Source organism: Drosophila montana, unplaced genomic scaffold (assembly GCF_035044405.1).
Source record: "Drosophila montana isolate Dmon_TW-CO22-7 unplaced genomic scaffold, ASM3504440v1 contig_1624_1, whole genome shotgun sequence".
Classification (NCBI taxonomy): domain Eukaryota; kingdom Metazoa; phylum Arthropoda; class Insecta; order Diptera; family Drosophilidae; genus Drosophila; species Drosophila montana.
In genome coordinates this window covers 1,291,981-1,319,592 of record NW_026996559.1, presented here as the reverse complement: position 1 = coordinate 1,319,592, position 27,612 = coordinate 1,291,981, and the positions used below count along the sequence as shown (strand labels likewise).

Sequence of the window (27,612 nt, the reverse complement as noted above, 5' to 3'; positions counted from 1 at the left end):
GATAATTATTAACAAAATAAGCTACCATTTCGATAGTCATCAAATATTCTGACTTGGAATTTTCGTTTAAGAATAATCTATAATTACTCGTATCAGACTCATAATACGGACTATTTTAATATTTAAAAGAGAAGAATTAAGGCTGAGTCTACAACCAACGACAATATGATTAGTGTGTAGGCTCTGATTAAAAGAGCGCGAAACAACTACATAACTCTCTGCTATAACTTGGAATGGAAGGAAGCACCTGGGCAAAAAATATATCTCTCTACCTCATATCAGGGCTTCTTCAGCAAAAGTACTGCTCACGAAATAAAATATACGAGCATTCAAAATAGCGGCAACTATTTTACCACTATATAATAATAATTAGCGCACAAGTATCGATATTCGCAATTATATTATCAAATAAAATATATTAATCGATATATTAATTCAACAGCCCTGTCTTGTATTAGTGTCACTCAATTTGTGCACATTTGTGTTGTTTTTGTTACAGCTTTCGCAGTGATGATCTGCCAGAACCTGGACGTCAGTAATAATAACTGCAATCCGGATAAGCTGCCGTTGGACCGCTTGAAGTTAACGCTAACTGATACCGATGGCGTCAGACGGCAAGTTCCTGCGCTTGTAAGAAGCATTTAAATTAAGGGTTTCAACTGATTTAACGGTTACAAATCACCGATGATCTATTGCAGGATGTGCATTGGCTGACACGTGACAAGGCCTTTGGCACTTACATCTGCATGCTAAGCTCCTATGGCCGCATCAAGTCTGGCGCCGCATTGGAAGAGTGGCAACATATTGCCGCTAGCTGCCTGCAAGATTTCGAGTTTCTGCTGCAGCTGAGTCATCACGAGTAAGGGCTGATTCCAGACGGACAAACCCAAACATATTTCTCTAATTGCATTCGTTGTAGATTCTGGTCGTATATGGTGTACGAGGAATCAGCAATGGCCGCGGTTGTTACATTTCTGCAACGTGCCAATCCCTACTACAGAACGGAAACGGACAGCAGTACGCCGGAAGGAAATGAGGTGGCACTGTTCAATGCAAAGTCACTTTATGCTCAACTGCTGAATCGGGCGGTGCGTATTGTTATGCGCCTGCTTACTTCAAAGGAATCAGCTACAGAATGGATAACGCCGCAGCAGCACAGTTCCTTATTGTATGAAAACTATCTGATGTCCGTGCCGTTGCTGTTTGATCTGGTTATTGCAGTGGGCGATGCTGATGAGCAGAATTTGAAGATGCTGCAACAGATTTTTGAGACAGTGTTGCGCATCCAGCCGGACTATTTAAAGGATCTGGAGGAAGGATTGGCTTTCTATGAGAATGCCTTCCTTAGCATGCAGATTCAGGTGGAGAACGAGGGCTGCGAAGGCGCCGGTGGTGGCACACTCTTGGATCCCGATGCCGATACGCCCTATGATGATGTTGTATTATTTGCCTTAGACTGCGCCTATACGCTGCGCATGCTCATCCAGCTATGCCCCACACTGCTCGCAGCCTGTGAGCAGCTGAAACTTGTACAAAGGTATGAGCGAGAGAAATAGAGAGAATTTGTTGGGTTGTATAATTCTTCTCTGTTTCCATTTCTCGACAGCATTGCCAATTTCTATGATCTTACCGTCCCAATGCTGTATAGAAATATTTATCTGAACAATGCACAGGCAAGCTCCTTGCGCTGGCTGAATGAGGCACGTCAACAGTTCCTGAACGTTGTTCGGCGTATAACATCTGCGCAGCTGCAGTCTGGACGTGGCCAGCAGATGATTGAACTGCTGCAGGAATGTCTCTCAGCACAGACCTTTGTTGTCGACTATCAGCGGCAGTATCCGATCGAGAACGACATTGAATTACTGCTGGACCGCTGTCCCAACATGTGAGTGCACATAAATGAATTACTGATGCACATCAACTTTTCATATTCCACACACAGCAAGAACTACAAAGTAGATTTTGTAATAACTGGCTACCAGAAGGCACTAAGTGCCTGCACCAATGGTATCCTTGCCGATGAGCATCTGGCCGGATGTCTGAACTCTGATTACGAAGAGGACGATGAGGTGGAAGATTCATGTGTTTCGCCGCTGCCAACGGCTGCAGCAGTAGTAAATGGTTGTGCCCGTGACATTGATCTAGAAGTGTCCGCCGTGCTGGACGTATTGCCGGATTTGGGCATGGGATTCATTCGTCGGGTGCTGACACGTTACGAGAACAGCGAGCAGGCGATTGCCGCAATACTAGATGACAATCTGCCGCCCGATCTAGTGCACATGGATCGGCAGGAGGTATACATACCAGCCGATCCCCAGGACAAATTGCAGCGGCAAACCGGTGTTCGTCATTACAATGTACACGACGGCGACAAGTACGATGTGCTTACCCATGATAATCCACAGTGCATTATAAAGCAAGGCAAGGGCTTGCCTGGTGCCCCGCGCAATGCCGAGCAGCTTCTGGACGACAAGCGCGACATTGGCAAATTAAAGCAGCGCTATCAGCAATATGCATTAGTTGAGGAAACACCTCATGAGGCCGGAGCCGAGTACGACGACGAGTACGATGACAGCTACGAGGCATTAAATGAGGGACAAGCGCCGCCGCAGAGTTTGCTGCGCGCCAAGCTGCAACAAGCCTCGGCGACAGCAGCTAGTAGCGCTTACGAAGCGCAAGATGCCTTCGAAGACGATGAGGATGATGAGGATGACGCCAGCAGCGATGGTGAGCACAATGGGGCAACAAACAACAAAAAAAGCACCGACTTCTGTGAAAATCCTGAGGCAATACGTGCACGCTATCAACAGCGCCAAATGGCCAAGTACGGCCAGCGCACCCAGACTGACGTAGTGGGCGCACCCAAGGGTCAAGGTCAAACGCAGCAAACGAACCGCAATCGCGGCCAGAAAGAAGCAAATAAATCAACTCGCGCCAATCACAACCGCAAGGCGGGCGCCGCCTTTAAGCGCAGCAAGGGCATGATGTCTTGATTGCGGCATTTCACCTCTCACCTAACTTATTTATGTGGTATACTAAACTAACTGGCCTAAAACGTTCCACTATATATAAAGCATTTGTAATTTGTTAGAAGAAAATTCAAAGCCTTGTCAACAAAGTTGTTGCAATAAATAGTGTTCAAATTATAACGAAAATAAATTTTTTGTTTGCTACGAGAAGTGAAGGAAACATGTTTATTTAAACCTATTTATATATATAAAGAAAAAAAATTAAACAAAAAATTTAAAGCTTTGTGTTTCAGCATCAATTGGAAGCCGCCTGCTGCTGGTGCTCCTTGTATAGCACGTTGAGTGCTTGCATTTTGGCGCTGTGCCCGCTCTGCTCGCACTTCCCATAGTTTGCGCGCACGAACTCTTTATAGGGTGTCACCAACTGGTCGGTGAGAGATAGGTTGTGGACATTTTCGGCGCTGCAGGCCTCCACATTAACCTCAAACTGGCAATAGTGGCAACGCAGCTGTTCCGCCTCATCCTCAAACTTAATCCGACCAAACGAGCGGCCACGGCACAGGAGGCAAGTGTACTTGTAGCTAGCATTGCAATCGCCAATCTCTGGCAGCTCAGGCAGCGTTGATTTGGCGCGATAAGCCCTGTGATAAAATCAAATACATATATATTAATGTGTAAATCTGAGAAATCTGTTGTTCACTCACCATTTGCGACAGTTGTCGCCATGTCCCGTCTCACCGTGGTAAACAAAGGCAGCCGCGTGACACATCTCGTGCAGCAGGACTTTAACCATCATTCCAGGCTGTTTTATGTTCTGCCACAATACAATGCGCGAAAGGCGCTGGCCACCAGCCTCAATCCGATGTTCGATGCTACTGGGCGTGTTCATGCAGCTCCTCCAGACAATGCTCGGGCGAAGGCCACAATGGAAGACTGTGTGATTGAGTATGTTGAATAGGGTCTTGGCCAGCTGCACCTTGCACGCTCCAAACTCCCGCTTGCGAAAGTTCACAGCAAGTGGATGACACATATTTAAGGGCGTTGTTGCTGCAAGAAATATACACTTGTAGCCATTGTTAAGGCAATAGGTATTATCGAGCATTAATAACAATATTTACAAATTTATTTTAAGTTTTCTGACAGTCGTGGTTGAAGTTCTGCACTGAAAACTGGCTTTTAAAATGCAGCATTTCGTGAAACTCATAAGCACTTTAAACAACTTACTCCTTATGTGTGAATCGCCCTTCTATGCCATTTTCATGACATCATTTAATACTTATGTAATATATATATGTATTTTATGAATATGTACATATAAAAGATGAAATTTCCTGTCTAAATAGCAAAGATACGACATTACCTCTTACTCTTTCAATCCCTTCAATTTCCATTTAAGATAAAAATCTAACATTTTGGATACGAGCATGAGCATGAGGATAGCGATTCTAAATGTTAATTATACTAACATATTTTTTCCAGCTATGTCTAATTCAAATAAATACAATCAACAAAGTGTATAGTAATTAAAAAGCTTAGTTTTTTTAAAAGAATAATTTTACTTTGATGATTGTATCTTTAAAAAACCTTATCTTATAGAAGGGTATCAGTCTGTAGAAGAGAGATGCAGCCTATTAAATTCAGAATTTCCAGTTTTTATACATGTTATAGTCGTTATAACCGCCTTTCTATGCGATCCTCAAATACTTTTCATATGTATCGTTTTATTAATGGTTCTAATTGCCATATATATGCAACTGATTTGCTTTTTATACACTGTTCTTATACAAGCGAGCTTAAACCGTCGAAAACAGTCAAATAATGTTTTAGCTAATCTCAGAATGTAGTTCCGAAGCAGTGGCTTTTGAAACTGTGACTAGAATATACAGATTTTTGTGATTTTTGGATGCAGGAGTGGGCGTCTCGGGAAGACTTTTTAATCTGATATTTGATCATCATTAATCTAGATGTCAATTGCCAAGTGTAAATGGAACATGGAAATAATGCAACAAACTTAAATAATTAACATAAGTAGAACTTATACAAATATATTTTCTATCGCAAATTTTCTATCGAAATGAAGTACAGTCTGCCTAAATTGCACAGTTTACATAGATTTTTTGATTATGTTTAAGGGGTATCTGTTAGTCGGCCACTCTCGTTTAGACAATTTGCACCTTGTCAAACTTCGTTCTTAGACTAAGAAATTTCTCAATTAACTCACACCGAAGCGAATCCACGAAGCTATATACGCCCGTATAGGGCCCCATAATGCTGGGGATCTTCTTGTGCTGTTGACAATTGAGAGCACGTTGCTCCTCGCTGGGTAAGCCGCTCAGATCGATGGGTTCCTTGATATGTTGGGGAGTTTGACTCTCAAAATAGTTTGCATTGGCGCGCTGCACCATGTCGTCAATAAGCAGCATTTTCATATCATTTGTTATTTCGGATCCAAGCGCTTTGATACGAGATGCCACCGGGCTTGGCAGCGGGGGTTCTGTGATCATAGGCACATTTAAAGGCTGAACGCTGCTCTTAGCTGTCCATAAACGACTGCGCAACGTAGGCGGCGGATCATCTTCATCCATATGATTATCCTCGAGCTCAAAATTAGACATGGGATTGTAAAGGCGGCGCTGCGGTGCAACCAGACCCAACAACTTTTGCAGACGCGTCTTCAGCTCACTATCGAACTCTATAGCAGCATCAGCTGTGGGCTCATTCTTGACAATTGCCACCGGCTGCTTTAAATCCAGATAGATAAATGCATCCGATTCGAGCATGGAGCTAGCGTCGCTGCTACAGCAGCTGTTGCGCATGGAAATTCGTCGCTGTTTGCGCGTAGGCTCACTGCTATCATGGCAGTTGTCTTCGTCATCGTTTTCAAACTCGTTATCACCAAAATCAGGATCATCGGAATCATCTGAATCAACATCCTGCGGCTCCGACGAATAATCAAACTTGTTGTCGATGCGTGCGCGTACAGTTCGGCCGCTGCGCGTGGTGATCACATTAGAGCTCAACACCGGCGAGGCATTCACTTCCAGTCCCAGATTAATTCGGCCATTGCAAGCTGTGTAAATTTATAATATTATTTAATTCACCGATTTTTCAACTTAATAACTGAGACACTTACATTTGGACAACTTGCTGTTGGGTGGGTAGCAGTCTTGCTTGCGCTTGATTGGAGTACTTATACGACTATCCATGGTGCATGCGTCGTCAGATGTGATCGATATTGTGCTTAGGCTGATATTGTTATGGTTGAGACTACGAGAGAGATTGTTATAGTTGTGACTACGGGACAACTTACTGCTGCCATTGGTGTTGCTATCGCTTTCGGTTTCTGGTATGGTGTCTGTATCTGACAGGCAATCCCAGAGCTCTGGCTCTAATACTGATTGTGAAGTGCTCAAATTTGATGCGCTGAAGCAGCTTACGTCTGACGAGGCATTTGATGAATCCACAACGACAATCACGTCCGAATCCATATCCGTGTCGTCACTGTTGTCCATATCACCTGTCGTTTGGGGCCTTCTGCACGTGAGATCGTGAGTGGCGTTTGGCACTGGGGGCTGCGTGTAGTTTGAATAGCTGTTTATCAACCGACACACTCAACATTGTGCTTGCTTGTTCAATACTAACCACGATCGTGCCATTTTTATTGTCAGAAATCTCTGAATCGCTGTCTATGTTGAGAATTTCAAATACGTTTGCGAGACTATTGTCATGCGACATCTTGTCGGACATTTTTGTTTTGTTTTATGGTGCCTCTTTGTGGATATGCCGGCATCATTTAATACACGACGTTTCCGTGCTGCCAGATTGTTTTTGTTGTGCTCGTGAGTTTTGTTTTTGTACCCATAATAATTTCATGTTATCGATATAATCGATTGCATGGGAATCGAAAACGAACTTCAATGTTTTGTGCGTTGTGCAGCACTAGTACTTTAGTAGCCAAAAAGCCGGAGTGAAGACGGCCCGTAGTAGAATTTTTTTAAACTAGTTTATCAAATCAACAAATTAGGATGGGGCGACGCTCCATAAACACCACTAAAAGTGGCAAATACATGAATCCAACAGACCAAGCGCGTAAGTAGCACCCGGCTGTAGAATGCACACACGCGAATCTTTACTCACCCATCCATACACAGGCAAAGAGGCTCGGAAAAAGGAGCTGAAGAAGAACAAACGACAGCGCCAAATGGTGCGAGCTGCCGTGCTCAAGAACAAGGATCCCTCGCAGATACTTGAAGAGATGGAAAAGATAGACGAGATGGGTAAGTAGCATCAAATCTAATGTTCTTTATAACCAACCCACCGACACTGAAGATACTGTGCATCTTTTATCACCCTGCAGAGTATAATGTGCTGCAGCCGTCGCCACTTAATGAAAAGGTGCTGCGCGATAAACGCAAAAAGCTTAAGGAAACCTTTGATCGAGTTATGCGACTCTATGTAGGTGTATATATATATATATAAACGTACATAAATCCCAGCCAGATCTTAATTCGTTTTCTGTCCTTTGCTAGCATAACGATGAGCCCGAGCACTGGGCGGAACTAAAGCGTAAGGAGGTGGATTACGAGAAGAAGCGTCTGAAAAAGCAACAATACTACGAGAGCGTCAAACATGCCCAGAGCGTACAGATCGATGAGATCCCACTGCCAGCGCCGGTCACAGCAGCTAATGCTGGTGCAAGCGGCACGAGTACAGCCAACAGTGGCAATAATAGCAGCAACATCATCTTTCCAGGTGGATCAGGCGGTATTCGTATGCCACCGCCGCCTATGACGCTAGCTTTGCCGCCTTTTGCCCCTGGCGCACCACCGGGTGTTGCCAAGAACAGCGAAATTGCTGCCGACTTACAGTCGGATAAATCAAAGGAAGACGATGATAAGGATTGGCTTGGTGTGCCACCAGGGCCGCCGCCTGATCTATTTGCCATGTCAGAGCTCGATTCGGATGCAGAGGGCAACACCGACTACGAGGGCGACGAGGAAGAAACGGCCACTAGCCCCAAGTTACAACAGCGCATGCAGAACATTGACGACTTCATGAAAGAAATGGAGCATGTGCACAAGCGCAAGCATCGAAAACTGCAGAGTGACGAGGAGCACGATAAGGAACACACTGATAAGGATGAGAAGCGCGACAGCGCCTCGGAGAGTAAATCGCCACCGGCCCGTCGTCGTGTCAGCAGCCGCAGCCACAGCCACAGTAGCAGCAGCAGCAGCAGCAGTGACGACGAAGACGACGATGACGATGCGGATGATGATATGGGCTCTGATGCCGATGCCAAGGAGCCCGCTAGCAGCAATGCAACCAAAGATCCGGTTAAGCCAATAGCTGTTGCTGCAGCCACGACGTCGGTGCCAGCGCCGCCGACAGCGCCTTCATTGCCTGCCATACCGTTGCCGCCAAGTGCGCCAGCGCCGCCGCAGCTGCCACAACTGCCGCATCTGCGCAACATAGCGCCGCCGCCGGGTATTATGTTCCGGCCGCCACCTATGCGACCACCCGGACCAGGTCTAGCAGGATTTGGCCTGCGTATGCCGCCTGGCCCGCCGCCAGGAGCACGACCTCCACACGCTCTGGGCCCCATGCCGCGCATGGGCATACGCATGCCTCCAGGTCCGCCGCCAGGAATGCCGCCGCGCATGGGTGGCCATCATCCTAAGCATGGTAATACAAATCCGCCACCAAGCAAGGAACCGGGCAAAGGCGTCACCACTATCACAGCTAAGCCGCAGATAAGGTATGCTCCCTTTGAATCCTTGCCCACGTACCTCTATTAATATATGTGCGATTATATTTTGTAAAGGAATCTAAGCGCGGATGTCACCCGATTTGTGCCCTCGACGTTGCGTGTGAAGCGCGAAGACCAGCGCCGAGTGGCGAGAGGTAAGCATCCAGCTGGCGTCCACGATGTTGGAGACCGTAGCATCCATGCGCCGCCCGAGACACACAAGAAGCCACCCACGAAGGATGACGCCTACCTGCAGTTCATGAACGAGATGCAGGGTCTGCTGTAGCACAGCCGCTATCTAAACTATATGGCCCCTCTCAATGATTGTACATTATATGCGTAGTTTAATTGTCATTAGCGTAAGAAAAAGACACCAATGCAAAATAACCAATCCCCAATTGGTGAAATGTCGCAAACATTTTGACGACTAATTTATTTTTAAAGAAAGCAACAAATCCAAGCGGTTAAGGACTCTGCAGTCTTTAGGTACCGACGATTATGATAAATCCATGAACATGTTCCCTTAAGCATCTATTATTCAGCCGAATAAAATACGTAGACTTCCGAAGTTTATTTAACTTGGCATAGTCAGCATATACTAATATATTTTCGAAACAAAAAACATCTCTTACACGCACAAAAAAAAAATACAAATTGACACGGATAAAAACGCTTCGAATTCGATCGAACGATTTAAGAAACCGCTTATGATTTATTTTAATTTTTATAGGCCTCATGAAAATGGCTCTGAAGTCTTTTGTTAAACTTTTAGATCAGCTTATATCATATTAAATGGGTTAATTACACAATTTTGTAATAGTTGGAGTATTTTGTTTTTTATTTGGGGTTTATTTTAGCAATATTCTTCCAAACTAATAGAAATGAAAACATTCAACAATTTCAAAATTCCGCTAAACAAAACTCAAGATAAATTTCAGTTTCAATAAAGTTAACAAAAAAAACCATTCACATTTTAGTTAATTTAAAAAAAAAAAAAAAGTTAGTCCAAAGCAAAGTATTTGTTGATCACAAGCTCCCTGGGCTTCTGGTCGCTCCGTCAAACTGGCAACTTGGCAAGGCTTGGGGAGGAGCCCTATATTCAAATATATGTCTATCGAACGGGCTGGGAGCTCTATTGTTCTCCTGTAGACGCTATTGTTGCTGCTGCTGTTGCTCTTGGCGTCGCCGTCTTTGGTGTTGCCTTCTTCTTGGCAAAGGGTCGCAGCTCGATCAAGTCGGATTTCAGCGAACGGAAACTCCTGCGCAGCGAGTCGGATACCTTTTTGGTATAGCTGGTGCTGTTACTGCACAGGGAGAGCTTGTCCTCGTGGGCCCCAGCACTAGAGTGCGTGCCATGGAGCGGCCGCAGTTCGTCCTCTTTGGGATCGACATTCTTGGGATCGTCGCTGGTCGTGTTCCTCAAATATTTGCGATTGAAGTGCAATTGTGGTGTACCCCACTTGCGTTCCATCTCAAAGAGCGCGCCGCTGTTCTCCTCGGAGTCCGGTGTGTCTGGCGTAGCTGCTGCAGGTGCCACCTCGCCAAGTGCCTCCTTGTAGGTTCTCGTTATGATCATGCTGGCGGGCACGCTTTTGCCATTGACTCCGACATGCTTCGTCTGCTTATAGTCGAGTGGCTGCGGAAGACTCTGGCGCACGGGCTTAGGGCGGCGCGTCGACTTGACCGCCAAAACGCTCACCCGATAATGCAGGCGCTGCGGGAACGGAAAGTGTTATACGCTTGATCCTTGGATATGCTGCACTCACACACACTCACCTTCTCGTCGTCAACAAAGCGGGCCAGCTCGGCCAGGCCAATGCTGACACAGGTGCCCTCCAATAGAATATCCCTATCATATTCGCTGTGCACCGGAAACTTCTGGGTCAACGATAGCGCGTCGTTGTCCGGCTGCAGCAGGGTCACTTCGTAGGCATAGTTGTACTTGCTCTCGCGCCAATTGGAGGTGCATGTCATGGTGAAGAGGATGCGCTGCTTGTCGTAAATCTCGTAAAAGTTGAACATCTCATCGTGCGCCTGGAACACATAGTAGCCCGTGAGGGGCTTGCGTCGCACGGCCATATTCCACACAATATCCGCGCTGCCGGCACGGAACAACTTGTCCGTGTGCTGCTCTTCGAGATGCTGCTTCCACTGCACCTCCCTGCCCTGCCACTTGCAATCGCCCCAGACGCGTCCCATGAAGCACTTCATCGGCTTATAGATGCACTGCTGCTCATGCCACGGCAGCAGCGCCACCGGCATCCTCACCCCGCAGCCGCCCGCTGCGAAGCTGCACCCAAAATGCGCCTTGGCGCACAACGCCTCAATCGTCAGCGAGCGCGAATTGGTGAAGCCCTCCTGCAAATAGCAATATATGTTAAATACGATAATCGGCTCGGAATTTACTTGCAGCATATATTAATTACACTATTTCTAATGTTTTGCCTTTTGATACTCCTTTCGCAAAGTGCGCTTGAAAGCAAGACACGTCCGTTATCTACTTGAAGACTGTCTAACGCATATTATTATAAATTTCAGTTTCGAAATCATATTTTATAGACTCTTCACGTGAGAGGATAATATTCCCTTCATATCTTCTGCAAAGTGATTCAGAATTAAAAATCTACGTTTTTGTTAAGTTTTAAAGTCTTCATGCAAATAAACGAGAGTGCTTCGATATGATTATTCCTATAGGAGGTATATGATATATATAGAAGTCTGACTTGATACGCATAATAATATTAACGCCTAATAATATTTAAATTTAAATTTCAGTTTAATTTTATAGACTCTTCACGTGAGAGGATAATATTCCCTTCTAATCTTCTGCAAAGTGATTCAGAATCATGTCTTGTTTTTTTTTTATGATTTAAAGTCGTCAAGCGAATAAACAACATGGCTTTGAGTGCGTCGATATGATTATTCCTATATGATATATATAAAAGTCTGACTTGACGATGGAGAATGTGTTAGTTTAGGCTTTTAATGGCTAAGGGGAAGATATCTTGAAAGAGAGAGAGAAAGGTTTCCACCCAAAAACTTCGACCGATTCTTCTTCAAGAAGGTTCTGCTCATTTGTAAGAAGCAGGTTTTAGCTCGCAAATGCCAAACTTGGCCAAAATGTCTTGAATAACGTAAATTTTTTTTATGAAATAAATTGATTTATAAAATAAATAAATTCATGGCAGCTTTATCTATATGTTGGTTCGTTGAGGGCGTTTCTGTTCCTGCAAGAGAAAGACGAACCAGACGGAAAAGTTTTCTTAAAGATAGCCATCAAACTGTGAGATAAGTTTGCATAGAAACAGACAAACGGAGTTGATACCGATCAAGAATATATATATATACATACATATATATAAATCTTGTTCTATGTGCTGTTTACAAAACAATTAATCTTTGGTCAAAGTTGATTGTCTTCTAATGATTTTTTAATTTCTTATTTTACAACACACACATAAATATACCCTGTAATTTTTAACTAAGCTAATCGGTTGGGGTTTCCATTGAATGGATAAAGCCTGTTCAGCTTCGAATCTATCTATATATCCATCTATCTATATTAAAATATCCAATAGCACTTTCAAGCCTTTTAGCTCATATATTGTTTAAGCTGCTAAGAAAATAAACTTTTATTGCATTCAGCAGAATTAAAATGTATTAAGACGTGATTGATTGGATTTGAAAACTTGGAATCCCTATCAGTACATTGCATAGAAATATAACATACATTGACTATATGTTGGCACAAAAAAATGCGTTTCCCAAAAATAAACAAAATTCAATTTAAAAACAAGTAAGATGTTCTAGTCGGGAGCTCCTGCTAGGGGATACCCTGAACCCTCTTCTTCCAACAGGCGATAGGTATAAAATGAAAGATACTTGATATATATATACTATTCTAGAAGCTACATGTCAAGTTTGGTGAGTCTAGCTCATATTTTTTACCGAAATTGCCCAAAAAACAGTATTTCAATATCGATTTGTATCGATTACATGGAAACGGGGAAGTTATCGAATATCGGAAACACACTTGATCTGCGCGGGGACTAGGAGGACCTACAGCCAAAATTTCAAGTCTCTAGCTCTTATAGGTTCTGAGATCCTTGCGTTCACACATACGGACAGACGGACATGGCTAGATCGACTCGGCTATTGATGCTGATCAAGAATATATATACTTTATGGGGCCGGAGATGCTTCCTTCTGCCTGTTACATACATTTGCACAAATACATTATACCCATTATACCCATTTTCAATGGGTTCAGATCATAGAAATTTCAAAGGATATCTTTTTTAGATAACATAATTATTTACATTGTTTCGTTTTACTATTAAAATGCGACCCAGTTGAAGCACACAGAAAGTAAACATTAGCCTGGACTTGATAAATTATTATTTTATGATCTGGGATTCAATAGAACATTTTATTTGCTCTATTTCCATTTCTAATTCAAATGTGCTATGTACGGAAGGTATAACCAGGGCTTGCCTGGGCCCAGTGACATATTAAAATATGACCAACTACTTTTGGAGAGATATATGTTTGAAAATCGGTAAAAGGCATAGATCTCTAAGAATGCGATAAGCTAACATATTACGAAGGGAATATATAAGCAGAATAAGCAGAAATGTTTAGGTCAGATGTCTTCTCGGGCGTTCGATCCCTGGGCCGACGCTTAAACCAAGCATCTAGAACTGGAAACAATGTTCCATTGGCGAACAAACAGAGCAGAGCGTTGGCAACTTGAGAGGCTTCACTGTATTTTGCCAGCAAGACGTCATATAAGTAGCCGCGATAAGATGTCAAGTGCTAGATATGGCTTGCCTGAGACTGACGTCAACCCGGCGAGGGAAACGAGGGAAGCGAGGGAAGCGATTGCCAGACCCGGGCCTATGTACAACAATGTGTATCTACAAAATGATATCTCAGCTGCTGCTGCGGGTGGACATACCTTACACAGCGGACACATGAGCAGAATGCGGGTGCACTGCTCGCACACGCTGTGCCCGCTCTTGCAGAGGAGAACTGGTGCCTTCATTGGGCCCGCGCAGCCGGGACAGCGCAGCTCCTCGATCAGGCTCTCGTAGTGCTTCGCCGATATGGTGGCTGGCGTTGGGTTCGGCTGCTCAGCGCTGGAAGCGGTCGTTGTAGCAGTTGTTGTTGTTGCTGCTGTTGTCGTAGTTGTTGTTTTTGCTTCCGGAACTGCTGCAGCTGCTGGTATGGGCGTCTCCGTAACGCTGTGCCGCAGCAGCGCCAGATCTCCATTGGTCGACGGCGTGCGTCCATCGCCGGAGCCGGTGCTGCGCGTACGACTCAGCATGGGCGGCTTGGGTGGCGGCGACAGCGGCGAACGGACCAGCGTCGATGTGACCAATGACGGGGACGGCAGCGTCGCATATTTCACGTTCAGCGCCAGACTATTGGGCGGCGGCTTGCGCATTTCGGGCAACGATTCCGCGGTGGCGTCCGCCTCGTTGCTGACCTCCTCCTGGATCTCGTTGATGGTGCTTTTGAGAAAGATGCGTCGCTGCTCGTTGATTTGCTCGATGCTGCTCAGCTGGCCCAAAATCTTTAGCTGTTCGGTGTTGTTGCTGTTCGCTGGGATCGCTGGTTCCGTTGCCGCTGCTGCCGTGGCGGAGGAGAAGGAGGAGGGGGTGGGGTTGGAGCAGCTATTGCTGACGGCGGCGCACTCCTCCGGAGGCGAGGAATGGCCATTGCTGGCACTGGTAACTTGGTTGACTTGGGCGGCACTGCTCATGTTTCCTGCTTGTTGCCTAATAATTGTATAATCGCGACTAGTACTTGGGACTTTCACAGCTCTCGATGCCTCGGCCCGCTTATGTATATATCGTTCTGCTTGTGTATCTATGTCTGTGTGCGGCTGTCTATGTGTGTGTGTGTGTGTGTGTGTGTACTTGGTGAGTGTGCCGCACCGTTTTCGTAGCGTGGCGCGTCTTCTATCTTATCAGAACCGCCTAACTAGGCTGCCAATCGATTCGGATTTTTGATATATGTACATAAATATACATATACATACATAAATATATATATATATAAATATATATATACAGATATATCTATGTATTTACCATGCCCATTTCACGCATGTATTAAATGCACGTTAACTATCTGCTTAGTTGGTCGAACTGCTCCGTCTCCGTCTCTTCATGCCCGGTTCGCGTCTTCTTGCAATTATCTTTCGGTTAGAACTGCGCCACAGTTAAATGTGTGGAAATGTATTCCAATTATTGTCTTTCTCGATTTGCCACGTTCAGCTATTTGCTTTTCGCCAATTGCTGCATTTGTTTTGCCCCAGCCGTCGCGGCCAGCCAAAGCTGTGAAAATCATGGCCAATGTCAAGGTGCTGTGGGGCTTACTTTCGCTTTTTGGAGACCAACACATATACATGCATACATACACGCATACATACATGCATATATATACATACGTATGTGTGTGTATATACACATGTACACAATGCTCAAGCTACGCAATAAAGTCCAGCTGTAAAAATCTAGCAATAAGTATACGAAACCCTTTCGAGTCCAATTGGAAACATGATTTGATACAAGTAGGATTTCTCTAATCGGAATTGCCCGATTTAGAGATACTTCTCATCCAGCGCCTTACGTTGAGAAATGCACTTTTGATTAACTAAAGCTTGTATTGTCCGAACTTAATCAAATTTCTGTGCTCAAATACAAGGCTCTTACTTTAAAAACTAATTATTGTACAACTTTGTGTGGATTGGGCGGTATTCAAAATGTGAAATAGTCTTAATCTATGATAACCATACAACAACCTATATAACCAGTTTGGTGTATATATATTTTTGATTTCTACTTATATAAAAACCCATGACATAAAAACGATATTGCTCGAAAATATTAGAAGATATTTTTATAACTTCAAGTCTCTAGTTTTTTTAGACTTAATATATATACATATATACTAGCGGGTATACCCCGGCCTAGCCCGTGGCCCTTATAAAACAAATTCCCTCAGAGATCTTAGAAAATGATTTTGAAACCGTTCGGACGGTAACCAAAAACTTTCATACAACCGTTTTCCGCCATTTTAACACTGTTGCGGGTGGAATTTCCCAAACCGCTGAAAAACATATTCATTAAGTTCTTATGTAAAGCTTTGAAAAAAAAGTTTGGTGCAAATCGGAAAAAACCTAAAACTTATCCCAAAAAATCTTTGAACCGCATTTTCCACACGTCTCGCCAAATCTTTGACCGCCATTTCCACCAAGGCGGAATAAATTTTTCGAAAAGTGTGAAACATTCCTCAAAGATCTTTGAAAATGAGTTTGGGGCCGGTCGGATGGTAAACAAAAAAGTTTCATATAAACGTTTTTCGCGGTTTTTCCACACATGCGGGTGGAATATCCCGAGACCCCGTGTTAATGTGCACCTTCATCATTACGGCTTGGGCTGAGCGTTGATTACAAATCATTCAGTCAGTCAGGAAAAACAGTTTTTATATAGATATATATATATATATATATTATATATATATAAATATATATATATTTTTTGGCTTAAAGATGCCTCCATCTGCCTGTTACATACTTTTGCACAAAAATATTATACCCTCTTTACCCATTTCAATGGGTACAGGATAAAAAGAGCGGTCTAAGGCTAGCATTTTCGAACTTCCTACGGTAATAAACCATTTTTCTGAGCTTTTGGGCAGAAATAAAACTAAAAGCTAGTTAGTTATTTAATTTCAGATATGTTCTAAAAAGTCTTGGAACAAGTATAAAAGTTCTTGAGTCAAGTTATCGACTTTAAAGGTATAGATCAGTATTTATATAGTTGATATAGAAACGATAGATCAAATATGAAGTTCCTGTATAAAAAACATTTTTATTTCAACAACTAACATTGAATTTTGTACAAAAGGCCATTATGATATACCTATCGAATGTATGGCGCATATTTGTGACGACAGCGGAACAGTTTTTGTAGCTCTCAAGGGCATTTAGAATGTGGACCTGCCGTTGTAAGCCCAAACTGATGATAGAGAGATTGCTCCTTCTGCCCGTCATATACATTTACGCAACATCTGAGTCACTCTAAAGCGAATACTCTGGACTTGTAAAGAATTCCCTACAATTTGATTGAAAAGTTTAATATACGGTAGCCCTGCATTCCGAAAAATCCGAATTCTGATTGGCAATCCACACTTGTCAGCTTTCAAGCAAGCATTGATTTATTAAATGTTTTGTTTTGTGAGTCTGGCAACGCTGGCGTGCGCGCGTTATCTTTATGAAAGCAATGACAAAATATTTAACTTAAATGTAACGCAATAAGAGGTACGCGTGTATCCATAGCAAGGCACAGCGTGTTCAGGCTGAAAGCACAGATAGTAAATACTCTCCAGATGCCCCTTTAAAGGCATGGTCTGGGCACATGAGATCTTATCAGTCACAATCAAGGTAGCTGTTACTTAGCTAAATAGTTAAATCAAGCATTAAATAGACATTATTACTGCTGCCATAGTCAAAACAGCAGCGGCAACAGCTGGAGCTTCAATGTGACGTTGAAGGTTAAACGGCCGCCTTGGCATTCAGTTGGCCTGTTAATTGGCGTGCGCGCGCAACAGCATCCACCACCTCCTGCGACTGCCGCCAAGTAACTCAAGTAAGCAGCTATAGTAACGGACAAATTGCCCGGTTAGTTGCGGTCTCAGTCTCGGTCCCATCGGGTGTGAACATAATGGCGCCTCGGCATATACTTGATCTTAGCGTGGAGGAGCAGCGCAGCTTTATTGACTCCTTTGATATGGTAATCAGCGATTGCGATGGCGTTGTCTGGTTGCTGGTCGGCTGGATACCAGGTACCGGCGAGGCGATAAATGCGCTTAAAAATGCCGGCAAATCCGTCAAGTTCGTGTCGAACAATAGTTTCCGCACCGACGATCAGTATATGGAGAAATTTGACCATATTGGTGCACTCAATGTACAACACGACGATGTAGTTCATCCAGTAAAGAGTATTGTACGCTATTTGCATAAGCACAAGCCCGGCAAACGCGTCTACTCGCTCATGTCGCTGGAAGCCAATGAGACGTTGCGTAAGCACGGCATCGAGTATGAGTCATTGGTGGGTCTGAACTGTTCCTGTATTAATCTAAATCTAAAACGAAATCATATAACTGCAGCAAATCAAGGAGCATCTGACGTCGGCCTCACTGGTGAATTATCTCGCAATTGAGCAAGCTGTGGACGCTGTGTTATTTGACATACATCTGGATATGTCATACGTGGAGCTGGCCAAGGCCATACGTCATCTGCAGATGAACGAAAACTGCCAGCTAATTGCCGGTGGCAGTGATGTTATTATGCCACTGGCCGAAAATCTCAATGTACCTGGTTTCTATGACTTCTTGCAGCACGTCAAGCGGTATACGGATCGCGAGGCAATCTTTCTTGGCAAGCCATCGCCCATACTTGGTGATATGCTTAAGGAGATGTACGATATACAAGCGCCGGAGCGATGCATTTTTGTGGGCGATATGCTGGTGCAGGATATACAGTTTGGCAAGTCCTGTGGCTTTCAATCACTGCTGGTGCTCTCCGGCAGCCTTACCAAAGAGGACATGATTGCGGCGCCACCCGAGGCGCAGCCAGACTACTATGCCGACAGCCTGGCCGATTTCATAGAGTTGTTAAAGAACGTGCAGTAGCACCAAATTGAGCACAGTTACTATTTTATTTCTTGTTGATGTAGTTGTTATTGTTGTCCAGTCTATGTGGGTTTAAATATATAATTTACAATGAGTTGAACAAAGTGTTTTAAAGTTCCAGATCCTCGGGATGATAGAGCTCTGAGAGCAAACGGTAAACATAGGAGGGAGCATGACCGCCGCTGTGAATAAGCAAGAATATGATGAGTGGCTAAACAATGAGTTGGCAATTTAGGACACCTACGTATTTGATATGAAGAGCGTGACCAATTCGGGTGGCACATAGTCAAACATGGGACTGTACACCTTGGCATCGCGCGCCGGCACAGAGTCATATGCAATCACATCCTCAGCGCAGCCAACCATATTAAAAGCATCCTGCTCACACAAGTGCAAAGGTGAGAGCTTGTACATGGGCGCTAGCACAATGACCGGCACTGAGTAATGCTTGGCAGCCAGGGCAACTGTGTAGGCGCCACATGCGGCCCGCAGTCCGCCGTTGGCTAGAACGCTGTGTGTGCCAATGATGACCTTGTTGACGCGCGACATCATCGCGAATATGGACGCATCCGGTATTACAATAATCTCCACATTCTTCTCATGGGCCAAGGATGCAGCTAAGTTGTGTCCCTGCGGGCAGACAGAGATAGAACGAGAGAGAGAGAGAGAGAGAGAGAGAGAGAGAGAGAGAGAGAGCGATATTTAAATAGACATATAGGGATTAGTCAAGGATATCTTACTATTATATACAAGAAGAAAAAACTGCCACGTTCACATAAATAATTTTTCCCTTCATCGTTTACTACTTTTTTTTCTTCTTCGTGAATAATTACAATGAAATAAACAAATATAAAAATTTGAAATTGCTGCTGGATTTGAGCCGACAACGTCCCACTAGCTAGTTCGACGTTCAGACATTTTCAACGCACACTTATATGGATGCCTGCTTGCTTTTCATTTGACCAGCTTTTTCGCCCACTTGTAAATCGAATTTTCTGAAGCCCCGTATTACTGCTCACTTTCGATAGGAAAGGAAACTTGGGCGTAGTAGTTCTTACGGAATAAGATTATTTGAAAATGTTGGTGCATAGACAAGGCTGAGCAAGTAGCTTGCAAAGCTGCATTTCAAAATGTAACGCATGTTATGCGCAAACAATATTATTTTGTCGAATCAACCGTCAACTGAAATTATTTCTCCTTTTCGAAAATCGAGTTGAGTTTGCAAGAGAATTAAAGAATAAATTTGATATTCTAAATTGCAGCAGTAATGAACTGTATGGGGGTAATCGGTCCCGCTCCGCAACCGGTAAGAGCCCGCTTTAAATTTGATGGCCCGCCAAAGGTGTGCCGCTTGACTCACCCGACAGGCTGGAGCGCACTCGGCTACGATGATAGTAAGAAACTGTCGCTTCTTGATGGCTCGCTTGAGAAAGTTTTCGACGCTGCGCGAGTGTCCAAGCGTGAGTATTATTTCAGAGGAGTGTATGTGCTCCTCTGCCTGAACACTTATGTTCTCAGAGCTGGTTTCCAGTTCAGTTTCAACCTCCTGCAAATGATCAAGCAGAGCTTCACGCAGCCCCTGCTGCGGCACTGAGTAGTCCACGCTGACGCAATTCTCGCTGGTCTGCGTGACCAGCTTGTGTAGCGAAAGAGAAGCCTGTGAGTCGTCGGCAAAATGCTGACCTTTTGCCTGGAGCAGCTCGAATTCCTCACGCGTCAGTTTAAGTATGCGGCGTGCCATGTTCGAAGTGACAGTCTCTTGTGGCAGTGCCGCCTGCATTATTCGTGACTGGGCGCGCACAATTTGCATGAGTGCGCTGTAAATTGTGGTCAATAATTGAAATAACTGATAACCTCAAGCCCGACTTACTCTGCATTTTGCCAGGTTTTGCTCATAATTATGTACTTGAAGATGTCCAGCGTCTTGTTGGTAATGCTGTAGGAACCTTCCACTAAGCTGTAGATACATTTGATGGTCAGTTTAACATAATACGTTTTGTTGTTGTACGTGTCTTACCCCATTTTGACGGCGTGTATCAGTTGTGTAACCTCGTTTAACGGCTGTTCACGCATTTTGGCAATGTCTTTTTCTTTATAATAAAGCAATGGGCTAGTCGGTGCTAATAACAAATAGCACAGGCAACGTTGGTCCAACAAAAACAAGTTGCAATCGATGCCACCAGCTGTAAAACTACTCGTACTCGATAACCATTGTCGCTGTAATCGTTATCGATATCGGAGGCATTCCATTGGGCAATAGCCATAAAAAAAAGCAAAAACAACAATGCACGATAAAACTGGACGCAATATGAGCTGAAAGCTTGTTTACGTGTCCGTGCCTTCTTCATAGCCGAAAAATCGCCGAAGAAGCAACGCGCACGGCAGGCGGGCAGCGTATACTGTCTAAGCAATTGTTTATCACCGAAACAGGTGTTTCCCTTTATTATTATTTTCTTTTTTTTTTGTTTTTGTTTGGTTTAAACTATTTTGCCTTTAACTCACGCTTTGCCGGTTCTGATACCAAAACAGACGCCAAGCGCAAAATGAATATACACGGTAAGTGCGTGTAGTTTTTAGTTTTAGGAAACAGTAGTTGACCATTTACCCACTGACATGATGGTCTTAACTCTTTCTACTCGCGCAGTTAACACCAACACTCTCAAGTACATTAGCCTGCTGACATTAACGCTACAGAATGCGATCTTGGGTCTCAGCATGCGCTATGCCCGCACAAGGCCAGGGGACATCTTTCTGAGCTCCACAGGTGAGAGACTGCATAGACAACGTAAGCAGATGCGTAAGCAAATACAAACACACAGACGCACACACACACACACACACATGCATGCATACACTTAGTTGTAATAGGGCCGCAAAAAGATTCGTTCAATTAGAGTGAACTACAACAACTAACCGAGCAAAGCTGATAAGCATGTCATGTTATATACTTCCTGTGTTGATGTACGTCTGTACTTGCTTGTATGTCTGCATGTCGCATTGCTTTACTGACTGACTTTCCACTTTATCATCTTGTTATTAATTTGTCGCCAACTTCCTCTATTTTCGCAGCGGTGCTGATGGCCGAGTTCGTCAAGCTGATCACCTGTCTGGTGCTGGTCTTTAATGAGGAGGGCAAGGACGCCCAACGGTTTGTACGTTCCTTACACAAGACCATAATAGCCAATCCTGTGGACACGCTTAAGGTGTGTGTGCCGTCGCTGGTTTATATAGTGCAGAACAATCTGCTCTATGTGTCGGCATCGCATTTGGATGCGGCCACCTATCAGGTGACATACCAGCTTAAGATACTGACCACCGCCATGTTTGCCGTTGTCATACTGCGCCGGAGGTTGTTCAACACGCAATGGGGCGCCCTGGTGCTGCTCGTATTGGGCATTGTATTGGTGCAGCTGGCTCAGACGGATGGCGGAGGCAGTGGTGGTGCTGGTGATGACGCTGCTTCCTCAGCGCCAACGGCCACACATTCTTCATTGGCGCCCGCTCAGAATCGTATGCTGGGCTTATGGTCGGCACTGGGCGCCTGTTTTTTGTCTGGCTTTGCAGGCATATACTTTGAGAAGATACTGAAGGGCGCTGAGATTTCCGTATGGATGCGCAACGTGCAGCTCAGTCTCCTGAGCATACCGTTTGGACTGTTGACCTGCTTTATTAACGATGCCAGCCGCATCTATAACTATGGTTTCTTCCATGGCTATGATCTCTTCGTTTGGTACCTCGTGCTGCTGCAGGCGGGTGGCGGCCTTATCGTAGCCGTCGTTGTTAAGTATGCTGACAATATACTTAAGGGATTCGCCACGTCGCTGGCGATCATCATCTCCTGCATTGCATCCATTTACATTTTCAATTTCAATCTAACGCTACAGTTCAGTGCCGGCGCAATGCTGGTTATCGCCTCAATATTCCTTTACGGCTATGATCCTGCCCGCACTGCCACCAAGCCTGCGCCGCACAATCTCTCGGTCGATGAGGAGAAGCTGCTGCCGCGCGTCTGAGACAATAATGCATCCGACTTCAGACCTAATCCATGGCAACAATATTTTGCCAACAGTATTGTATTGATGTTTGTTTAGTTATCTCTTTCCTTTGGGCACTTCCTGCCGCCCATGTGATGATCGTTCGTGTACTTCAATTTGATATTTGTACTGTTTTTGATATTCCATGCGGAAATATTTCGCATTCCTACACAACCTCATACATTTGTGTGTATGTATATATATATTTACATTAAGTCCCATTGATCGAATTCAAAAAGGCTCGGGTCCACATTATGTATTTATAGTTCATATAACCTGTGCCAGACCACTCAGTAAATTTTATGTGTCGAATAAATTCAAAGCAAAATTTGACCAAGTAAAGCTTGTAGCATTTTATTCAATGCAATTTTAAGCTATATTTGGAAACGTTATTTTTCACTTTTGTTTATATATATAATTATATATATTATTAAGTATTGGTATAGTAAACTGATTCCGTGGATGACTTAAGACTAAGAAATATGGGTTTTGGCAAGATGTTTAAGTTCAGGCAAAAAAAATGAATATGAAAATGTATTCTTCATGAAAACAAGTAGTACTTTCTTTAACAAAAGATAAATATTGTTTTCACAAATAGATCGTATAATAATCACTAAGGCGATTATATACGTATATTAAGTTTAAAGTTTTTATTTTATGCAGTAAAATATACATATGAATGTGTAACATTAATGAGGAAATCAAATGGTAGGTCTTCGTTGATCCTAACTAACGAGCTTAAAGAGTATTTCTTCTTCTGAGCGTGCACTAACTTAAAACTTAACAAAATAAAAGAAACTATGAAAACGTTGTTAAAAAAAGTGGAAAAAAAAAACTAATCACACCAGGCCAGGGTTACATCATCGACGGAGTTCTGCAAGGCAAGGACCAGCTCGTAAATGCGCAGCGCTGGGCCGAGCTTCAGGCCGAACCGGTCGATGATATCCTGGCGCGTTAGCACCATTAACGCAGCGCCATCAATTTCCTGGGACTTGAAGACGTCAGCCTCACGCGGGTAGTACTTCTCTACATAGCTAACCACCTCATCAACGTTCCATGTCTGCACGGACGACGACGGTTCGCCGCTTCCAGGAACTGTTGTCTGAGGAGTGTTTGTACTCTCTCCATTCTCTTTGTCTTCTATTGAACTTGACAAAGCTGAAACCGGGACCGAGGCGATTGGCGGCGACTGTGGCAACCCTTCTGGCAGTTGCGTCGCCGCCTTAGTTTCTTTGCTGGTCTCGTTTTCTTGCATTGACAGCGTTGTCGCTGCGCTTGGGGAAGCGTTAACTACAGTCTGAATTTTGCTGGGACTACTGCAACGGTCGGTTAAGCCATTTTTATTCAGCACTTGGTTGGCGGCTATCTTCTTGGCAACGACGACAGCTGGATCAGAAGTGGCCCGTTTCTTGCGTCCAGCCTTGGATTTACGCGGTGGCGACTGCGGCTCTATTTTGGCCACATCATCGTCAGTATCTAACGAGTTGTATCTGGGATCACAGCTGTAGCACTTCCATTTGACGTCATCCAACTTGTCGCGCATCACGCGCGGCCAATGGCAGTCCAAATGATAAACATTCGCGCAGACACAGCACATCAACAACTCCTGGACCGTGTCGGCGCACTTGGTAGTCATGCAGTTGCGGCAGCGACGACATTTTTCGCACTTGTATTTCTTACGTGCATTGGTTAGAATTTCAAATGTGATCGGCAGGCAGGTAAAGTGCCCTGTAAAACAATAAACAGCAGCTGTTTTAGCAACAGTATCAAGGATAACCATGCTACTTACATTTCAAGGAACAGGACTTGCAGGTAAGAAAATTACTTTTATAGCCTGAGCCTCGCTTGGCTTCGCTCTTGCCGCACTTCATGCAAGTATCAAAATTGCGTTGCTGCTCCGCGCTCGGCACTGACACCGTCTCGCAGGGTTCCTCTTTAGCACTAGTGTTTGCAACTGTTTGGGGCGCCACTTCGCTTGCGCTTACAAGCGCTGCTTGCTGAGTCGATGGATTGGGCTGCGTTGCCAGCGGCTGTGCCTGCGGCTGCGGCGACTGCTGCCGCTGCTGTTGTTGTTGAATTGCGCTAGTGTTCTGTGCGGGTGACGGTGGCTGGGCTGTTGACGGCGCCGGTGCCGGTAGCGAGTTGCGCGATCCGCGTGATATGTAATTGTCGGACGGATCGTAAACTTGTTTGGGTTTCTGTTAAAAGCCCAATGTGAGATCAGAACAGTGCATTTTGCTGTTATCACACAGTTTTAGTTACCTTGACACGGCCCGTGGTGCGCACAGTGCCTGGCGTGTTGCCGATGCCGCTGTTGGCATCATTGCTGTTGCTGCCGCTGCTGATGTTGGGTGAAGCGTTGTTATTTATTTTGCTATTGTTGTTGTTGTTGCTAACAGCAGCATTGCTGACACCAACATCATCCTTGTCTTCATCCTTGCCGCGCTTCATATCGAGCTGCTTAAATGTTTTGGCTGCCACTAAACCAAACAAAATTCTTGTTGACTGTGTTCGCTGCAATGCGCGCTCGCCGCTTGTTTAACGTACAATCCGATAAATTATCGATACCACACATGAGTACGCACCGGTTATCGGTTTTGTTTTTGGGCATTCTGCAGAAATTTGTCGTTAACCGCGCGCTGTATCCCAGAAACATAATTTGTGATTCATGTATTTATTGTAAAAATCTAAAAGAACAATAATAATAATTTAAAAATAAATTTGAAGCGCTTTTACCCAATCATTAATTTTATTTTTTAATATATTCTAGTTAACTTTCTCCAATAAAAAAAATACATAAATGCTTGTTTCTACAGTTTTATTATCGAGTTTATTTTATCATCAATTTTTAAATTAAATAATGCCCTTACTTGCTTACTTTCTTTTATTTCGTTGTCTTTTGTGAGTCTTTAACAATTTGTAGCGAAAAGCATTAAACGTACAATAACTTAACTAGAATTTAATTTATTTTCAACTAGATATATATATATAGAAATAGACGGTATGTCCAACTTGATGTGCGATTTGTGGTCACTGGAAGCGAAGATAGTGCCCCAGGTCAGGAAGAAGAGCTCAAGTAACATCAGCAACACAGGAAAACAAACTATTTTAGCTTTGGCTTCATTCGATCTTGATGCGACGACCGTACTTCCAGGCCAAATGCATCAGTTCCTGGTGTGCCAGCGCCCAGGCAAGTAGGCATAGAATGCCTGCGGCCAAACCAACGCCCATGTGTGTCCCAAATACCGCATCCTGATACTACAAAAAATGTTAAATTCCGCATATAAATTAATGCGTGCACAAGGCTGAATTACTGCTAGTATAACTACACTCACCATGTAGCAAATCAGGCCGGCCAGCAGCAGCGTGCCACCAAAAAGCTTGCCTGGCCACAGTCCTTGCAGAGGATTTAGGCCTAGTGGCTGATACTGGTGCCAGATGTACCGGGTGCTGTACAGGATGCGACCCAGCATGTTGATGCAGTTGGCAAAGATGAAGCCGACCGGTCCGAAAATGCCCGTCAGAATGTACGACAAGATGAGGAAACTTATTGAAAATATTGCCATCAGATAGTTGTACTTATCAATGTCTCGACTGGTATTGGTCGCAAACATGTAGCCCTCGCTGATGCCATTCACGGACAGCAGATAGATGGCCAGGCAGTGCCACTGCAGTAGGCGCTGAGGCAGTCCACCGGCAACGAAATCCTCGCCGCCGTACAGCAGCAGCAATGTATGCGAGTAGTTTTGGCCAAAGGTGAACACCAGCAGGCCAATGGAGCTGACGCCCAGCAGCAGATTGTTCAAGACGCTGCTCGCCTGACGTACACGCTCCGGCGGCTGCTTTGCCAAACGTGTGTCACGTGCGATTGTTTGAGTAAAGTAGAAATAGGCGCTGTCCTCAATAGGCCGGAATATAAAGCGAGCCGCCATGCTGCCAAGATTGTTCACCACATCATATGTGGCCTGCTCGCCAAAACTGAGCACTGGCGAAACGGACATAACATACTTCTCGCCTTCGGTGAGAATCTGCTTGAGCACGCCCTGCTTGACAAAGCTGAGAGTCAGCGTTTGTAGCTCTCTGTTGAAAATGTCGCCTCCATTAGAAGAGCTCAATACACCCGGCAGCAGCTGCGATAGTTTTGTGAAAGGAAAGTCCTCCATGTGGTCGAAAAGTGAGCGCTGCCAGGAGTTTAGAACGTGTACTGCCTTACTCTTGCGTACTTGCTGCTGCTGTAGCTTGAATTCGTTGAAGCTCTTAATGTAGAACATAAAGAATCCGAACTGACCTAGAACAATGGTCGTGGCGCTGGCCAGTTGGGCGACGGCAAAGGCACTAATAGCCGCACTGCGGTCATCAATGACAATCCACAGAAAGATAGCCGAACGCACCAGTATGTGCAGCGTGTTGAGCACAATCTTCAGCTTGACAAAGCAAAAGACCTGGGCCACGAAAACCGTCGACTCTGCCACTAACTCGAGGACGCAGGATAGCGCCACCGCATAGCAGGCGAACTCGTATTGTGCGCTGAAGGGTGCATCCACAGCTGAGAGCCAGTGTAGCCATATATATAGGCACGGCGCGCACAGGGATGCGCAAATGGGGACTCTGCATGTAAGAGGAAAAGAGTAGATAGAGTACAGTGCTGCGATGACAGGAGAGGTGGGATCTGTGGCAATCGGCCTGGCACTTACGTAAGCCACATCTGATTGATCAACTGCGCCCAAGAACACTTGTCGCGCTGCTGAGAATTGGCGCTCAGTGCCGCCCGGTTGATGGCCTCGCGCGACAAGAAAAGTAACGTGCTCTCGAGCAGCAGCAGGCGCACATTCATAATGCCCAGCACTTCGCGACCTACATTGCGCACAATGTAGGCATTAATGCCGAACGTTAGGATGCGGCACAGTATCTGCAAGATAACGACAATGACAACGTCCTCAATATCTGACTCATACGCTTCGGATTGGTGAATGTTTTGATTTTGGTTGCGGCTGGCTCACCTGAAAGATGATACTGAAACCAGCGCCCAACAGGCTACTCTCTAGCACATTGCGCGCCATCACAAGGTGTTACTTTATGGACATAAACTGCTATATCATAGCGCAGAAGTAGAAAATCAAATCAAGTGCCAACTAAATAACAACAAAAAATCCATCTAGGT

The 27,612-nt window shown here is 44.6% G+C and overlaps 9 protein-coding genes across 10 annotated transcripts; 4 read left to right on the top strand and 5 right to left on the bottom strand.

Moving 5' to 3' along the window:
* Nucleotides 1–448: 448 nt before the first annotated feature.
* On the top strand, nucleotides 449–3,132 carry LOC135440733 (activating signal cointegrator 1 complex subunit 2). The gene is made up of 5 exons (XM_064700065.1): nucleotides 449–630; nucleotides 699–859; nucleotides 920–1,537; nucleotides 1,607–1,885; nucleotides 1,943–3,132. Exons 1-5 carry the CDS (start codon nucleotides 511–513, stop codon nucleotides 2,991–2,993), a joined length of 2,229 nt encoding a protein of 742 aa, XP_064556135.1. The 5' UTR covers nucleotides 449–510; the 3' UTR covers nucleotides 2,994–3,132.
* Nucleotides 3,133–3,180: 48 nt separating this feature from the next.
* LOC135440735 (uncharacterized) lies at nucleotides 3,181–6,788 on the bottom strand. Of its 2 annotated transcripts, none has more exons than XM_064700066.1 (5): nucleotides 6,612–6,788; nucleotides 6,103–6,541; nucleotides 5,191–6,039; nucleotides 3,674–4,016; nucleotides 3,181–3,610 (listed from the first exon to the last, which is right to left on the bottom strand). In XM_064700066.1, the coding sequence occupies exons 1-5, from the start codon at nucleotides 6,714–6,716 to the stop codon at nucleotides 3,265–3,267; spliced, it is 2,082 nt and encodes a 693-aa protein (XP_064556136.1). In that variant the 5' UTR covers nucleotides 6,717–6,788; the 3' UTR covers nucleotides 3,181–3,264. The 2 variants fall into 2 exon arrangements, with proteins under 2 accessions (XP_064556136.1, XP_064556137.1); XM_064700067.1 differs by lacking the exon at nucleotides 6,612–6,788 and having other exon boundaries at nucleotides 6,103–6,215; nucleotides 6,280–6,421.
* A 109-nt stretch (nucleotides 6,789–6,897) lies between these two features.
* LOC135440737 (WW domain-binding protein 11) lies at nucleotides 6,898–9,317 on the top strand. The gene is made up of 5 exons (XM_064700070.1): nucleotides 6,898–7,058; nucleotides 7,121–7,246; nucleotides 7,327–7,424; nucleotides 7,499–8,724; nucleotides 8,791–9,317. The coding sequence occupies exons 1-5, from the start codon at nucleotides 6,995–6,997 to the stop codon at nucleotides 8,999–9,001; spliced, it is 1,725 nt and encodes a 574-aa protein (XP_064556140.1). The 5' UTR covers nucleotides 6,898–6,994; the 3' UTR covers nucleotides 9,002–9,317.
* A 71-nt stretch (nucleotides 9,318–9,388) lies between these two features.
* Nucleotides 9,389–14,561, bottom strand: LOC135440736 (uncharacterized). Its single transcript, XM_064700068.1, has 3 exons — nucleotides 13,673–14,561; nucleotides 10,492–11,073; nucleotides 9,389–10,429 (listed from the first exon to the last, which is right to left on the bottom strand). The coding sequence occupies exons 1-3, from the start codon at nucleotides 14,477–14,479 to the stop codon at nucleotides 9,848–9,850; spliced, it is 1,971 nt and encodes a 656-aa protein (XP_064556138.1). The 5' UTR covers nucleotides 14,480–14,561; the 3' UTR covers nucleotides 9,389–9,847.
* A 2,665-nt stretch (nucleotides 14,562–17,226) lies between these two features.
* LOC135440176 (uncharacterized) lies at nucleotides 17,227–18,509 on the top strand. The gene is made up of 2 exons (XM_064699219.1): nucleotides 17,227–17,834; nucleotides 17,893–18,509. Exons 1-2 carry the CDS (start codon nucleotides 17,448–17,450, stop codon nucleotides 18,415–18,417), a joined length of 912 nt encoding a protein of 303 aa, XP_064555289.1. The 5' UTR covers nucleotides 17,227–17,447; the 3' UTR covers nucleotides 18,418–18,509.
* eIF2Bbeta (eukaryotic translation initiation factor 2B subunit beta) lies at nucleotides 18,425–20,591 on the bottom strand. The gene is made up of 5 exons (XM_064699207.1): nucleotides 20,435–20,591; nucleotides 20,288–20,374; nucleotides 19,778–20,234; nucleotides 18,662–19,047; nucleotides 18,425–18,599 (listed from the first exon to the last, which is right to left on the bottom strand). The coding sequence occupies exons 1-5, from the start codon at nucleotides 20,488–20,490 to the stop codon at nucleotides 18,527–18,529; spliced, it is 1,059 nt and encodes a 352-aa protein (XP_064555277.1). The 5' UTR covers nucleotides 20,491–20,591; the 3' UTR covers nucleotides 18,425–18,526.
* A 99-nt stretch (nucleotides 20,592–20,690) lies between these two features.
* Nucleotides 20,691–22,793, top strand: Ugalt (UDP-galactose transporter). Its single transcript, XM_064699197.1, has 3 exons — nucleotides 20,691–20,973; nucleotides 21,062–21,181; nucleotides 21,487–22,793. The coding sequence occupies exons 1-3, from the start codon at nucleotides 20,961–20,963 to the stop codon at nucleotides 22,428–22,430; spliced, it is 1,077 nt and encodes a 358-aa protein (XP_064555267.1). The 5' UTR covers nucleotides 20,691–20,960; the 3' UTR covers nucleotides 22,431–22,793.
* Nucleotides 22,794–22,803: 10 nt separating this feature from the next.
* Nucleotides 22,804–25,005, bottom strand: Lint-O (L(3)mbt interactor in ovarian somatic cells). The gene is made up of 3 exons (XM_064699185.1): nucleotides 24,714–25,005; nucleotides 24,241–24,649; nucleotides 22,804–24,179 (listed from the first exon to the last, which is right to left on the bottom strand). Exons 1-3 carry the CDS (start codon nucleotides 24,900–24,902, stop codon nucleotides 23,287–23,289), a joined length of 1,491 nt encoding a protein of 496 aa, XP_064555255.1. The 5' UTR covers nucleotides 24,903–25,005; the 3' UTR covers nucleotides 22,804–23,286.
* Nucleotides 25,006–25,254: 249 nt separating this feature from the next.
* Nucleotides 25,255–27,609, bottom strand: LOC135440595 (protein RFT1 homolog). Its single transcript, XM_064699849.1, has 4 exons — nucleotides 27,452–27,609; nucleotides 27,146–27,360; nucleotides 25,787–27,059; nucleotides 25,255–25,709 (listed from the first exon to the last, which is right to left on the bottom strand). Exons 1-4 carry the CDS (start codon nucleotides 27,509–27,511, stop codon nucleotides 25,572–25,574), a joined length of 1,686 nt encoding a protein of 561 aa, XP_064555919.1. The 5' UTR covers nucleotides 27,512–27,609; the 3' UTR covers nucleotides 25,255–25,571.
* Nucleotides 27,610–27,612: the final 3 nt, after the last annotated feature.

Coding starts and splice junctions, on each gene's coding strand:
- eIF2Bbeta (XM_064699207.1), bottom strand. CDS start 20,490: ATGCGTGAACAGCCGTTAAACGAGGTTACACAACTGATACACGCCGTC. Junction 20,235..20,287: donor AAAACCTGGCAAAATGCAGA/GTAAGTCGGGCT, acceptor CACAATTTACAG/CGCACTCATGCAAATTGTGC. Junction 19,048..19,777: donor AGTGCGCTCCAGCCTGTCGG/GTGAGTCAAGCG, acceptor GTCTGCCCGCAG/GGACACAACTTAGCTGCATC.
- LOC135440735 (XM_064700066.1), bottom strand. CDS start 6,716: ATGTCCGACAAGATGTCGCATGACAATAGTCTCGCAAACGTATTTGAA. Junction 6,542..6,611: donor ATAAAAATGGCACGATCGTG/GTTAGTATTGAA, acceptor AACTACACGCAG/CCCCCAGTGCCAAACGCCAC. Junction 4,017..5,190: donor CTTCGTGGATTCGCTTCGGT/GTGAGTTAATTG, acceptor TATTTCTTGCAG/CAACAACGCCCTTAAATATG.
- LOC135440176 (XM_064699219.1), top strand. CDS start 17,448: ATGGCGCCTCGGCATATACTTGATCTTAGCGTGGAGGAGCAGCGCAGC. Junction 17,835..17,892: donor GCATCGAGTATGAGTCATTG/GTGGGTCTGAAC, acceptor ATATAACTGCAG/CAAATCAAGGAGCATCTGAC.
- Lint-O (XM_064699185.1), bottom strand. CDS start 24,902: ATGAAGCGCGGCAAGGATGAAGACAAGGATGATGTTGGTGTCAGCAAT. Junction 24,650..24,713: donor GCACCACGGGCCGTGTCAAG/GTAACTAAAACT, acceptor GGCTTTTAACAG/AAACCCAAACAAGTTTACGA. Junction 24,180..24,240: donor CAAGTCCTGTTCCTTGAAAT/GTAAGTAGCATG, acceptor ATTGTTTTACAG/GGCACTTTACCTGCCTGCCG.
- Ugalt (XM_064699197.1), top strand. Junction 21,182..21,486: donor CATCTTTCTGAGCTCCACAG/GTGAGAGACTGC, acceptor CTATTTTCGCAG/CGGTGCTGATGGCCGAGTTC.
- LOC135440736 (XM_064700068.1), bottom strand. CDS start 14,479: ATGAGCAGTGCCGCCCAAGTCAACCAAGTTACCAGTGCCAGCAATGGC. Junction 11,074..13,672: donor TCATGTGTCCGCTGTGTAAG/GTATGTCCACCC, acceptor TGCTATTTGCAG/GAGGGCTTCACCAATTCGCG. Junction 10,430..10,491: donor GCTTTGTTGACGACGAGAAG/GTGAGTGTGTGT, acceptor CCGTTCCCGCAG/CGCCTGCATTATCGGGTGAG.
- LOC135440595 (XM_064699849.1), bottom strand. CDS start 27,511: ATGGCGCGCAATGTGCTAGAGAGTAGCCTGTTGGGCGCTGGTTTCAGT. Junction 27,060..27,145: donor ATCAATCAGATGTGGCTTAC/GTAAGTGCCAGG, acceptor TCTTACATGCAG/AGTCCCCATTTGCGCATCCC. Junction 25,710..25,786: donor CCGGCCTGATTTGCTACATG/GTGAGTGTAGTT, acceptor CATTTTTTGTAG/TATCAGGATGCGGTATTTGG.
- LOC135440733 (XM_064700065.1), top strand. CDS start 511: ATGATCTGCCAGAACCTGGACGTCAGTAATAATAACTGCAATCCGGAT. Junction 631..698: donor GACGGCAAGTTCCTGCGCTT/GTAAGAAGCATT, acceptor GATCTATTGCAG/GATGTGCATTGGCTGACACG. Junction 860..919: donor CTGCAGCTGAGTCATCACGA/GTAAGGGCTGAT, acceptor CATTCGTTGTAG/ATTCTGGTCGTATATGGTGT.
- LOC135440737 (XM_064700070.1), top strand. CDS start 6,995: ATGGGGCGACGCTCCATAAACACCACTAAAAGTGGCAAATACATGAAT. Junction 7,059..7,120: donor GAATCCAACAGACCAAGCGC/GTAAGTAGCACC, acceptor ATCCATACACAG/GCAAAGAGGCTCGGAAAAAG. Junction 7,425..7,498: donor ATCGAGTTATGCGACTCTAT/GTAGGTGTATAT, acceptor GTCCTTTGCTAG/CATAACGATGAGCCCGAGCA.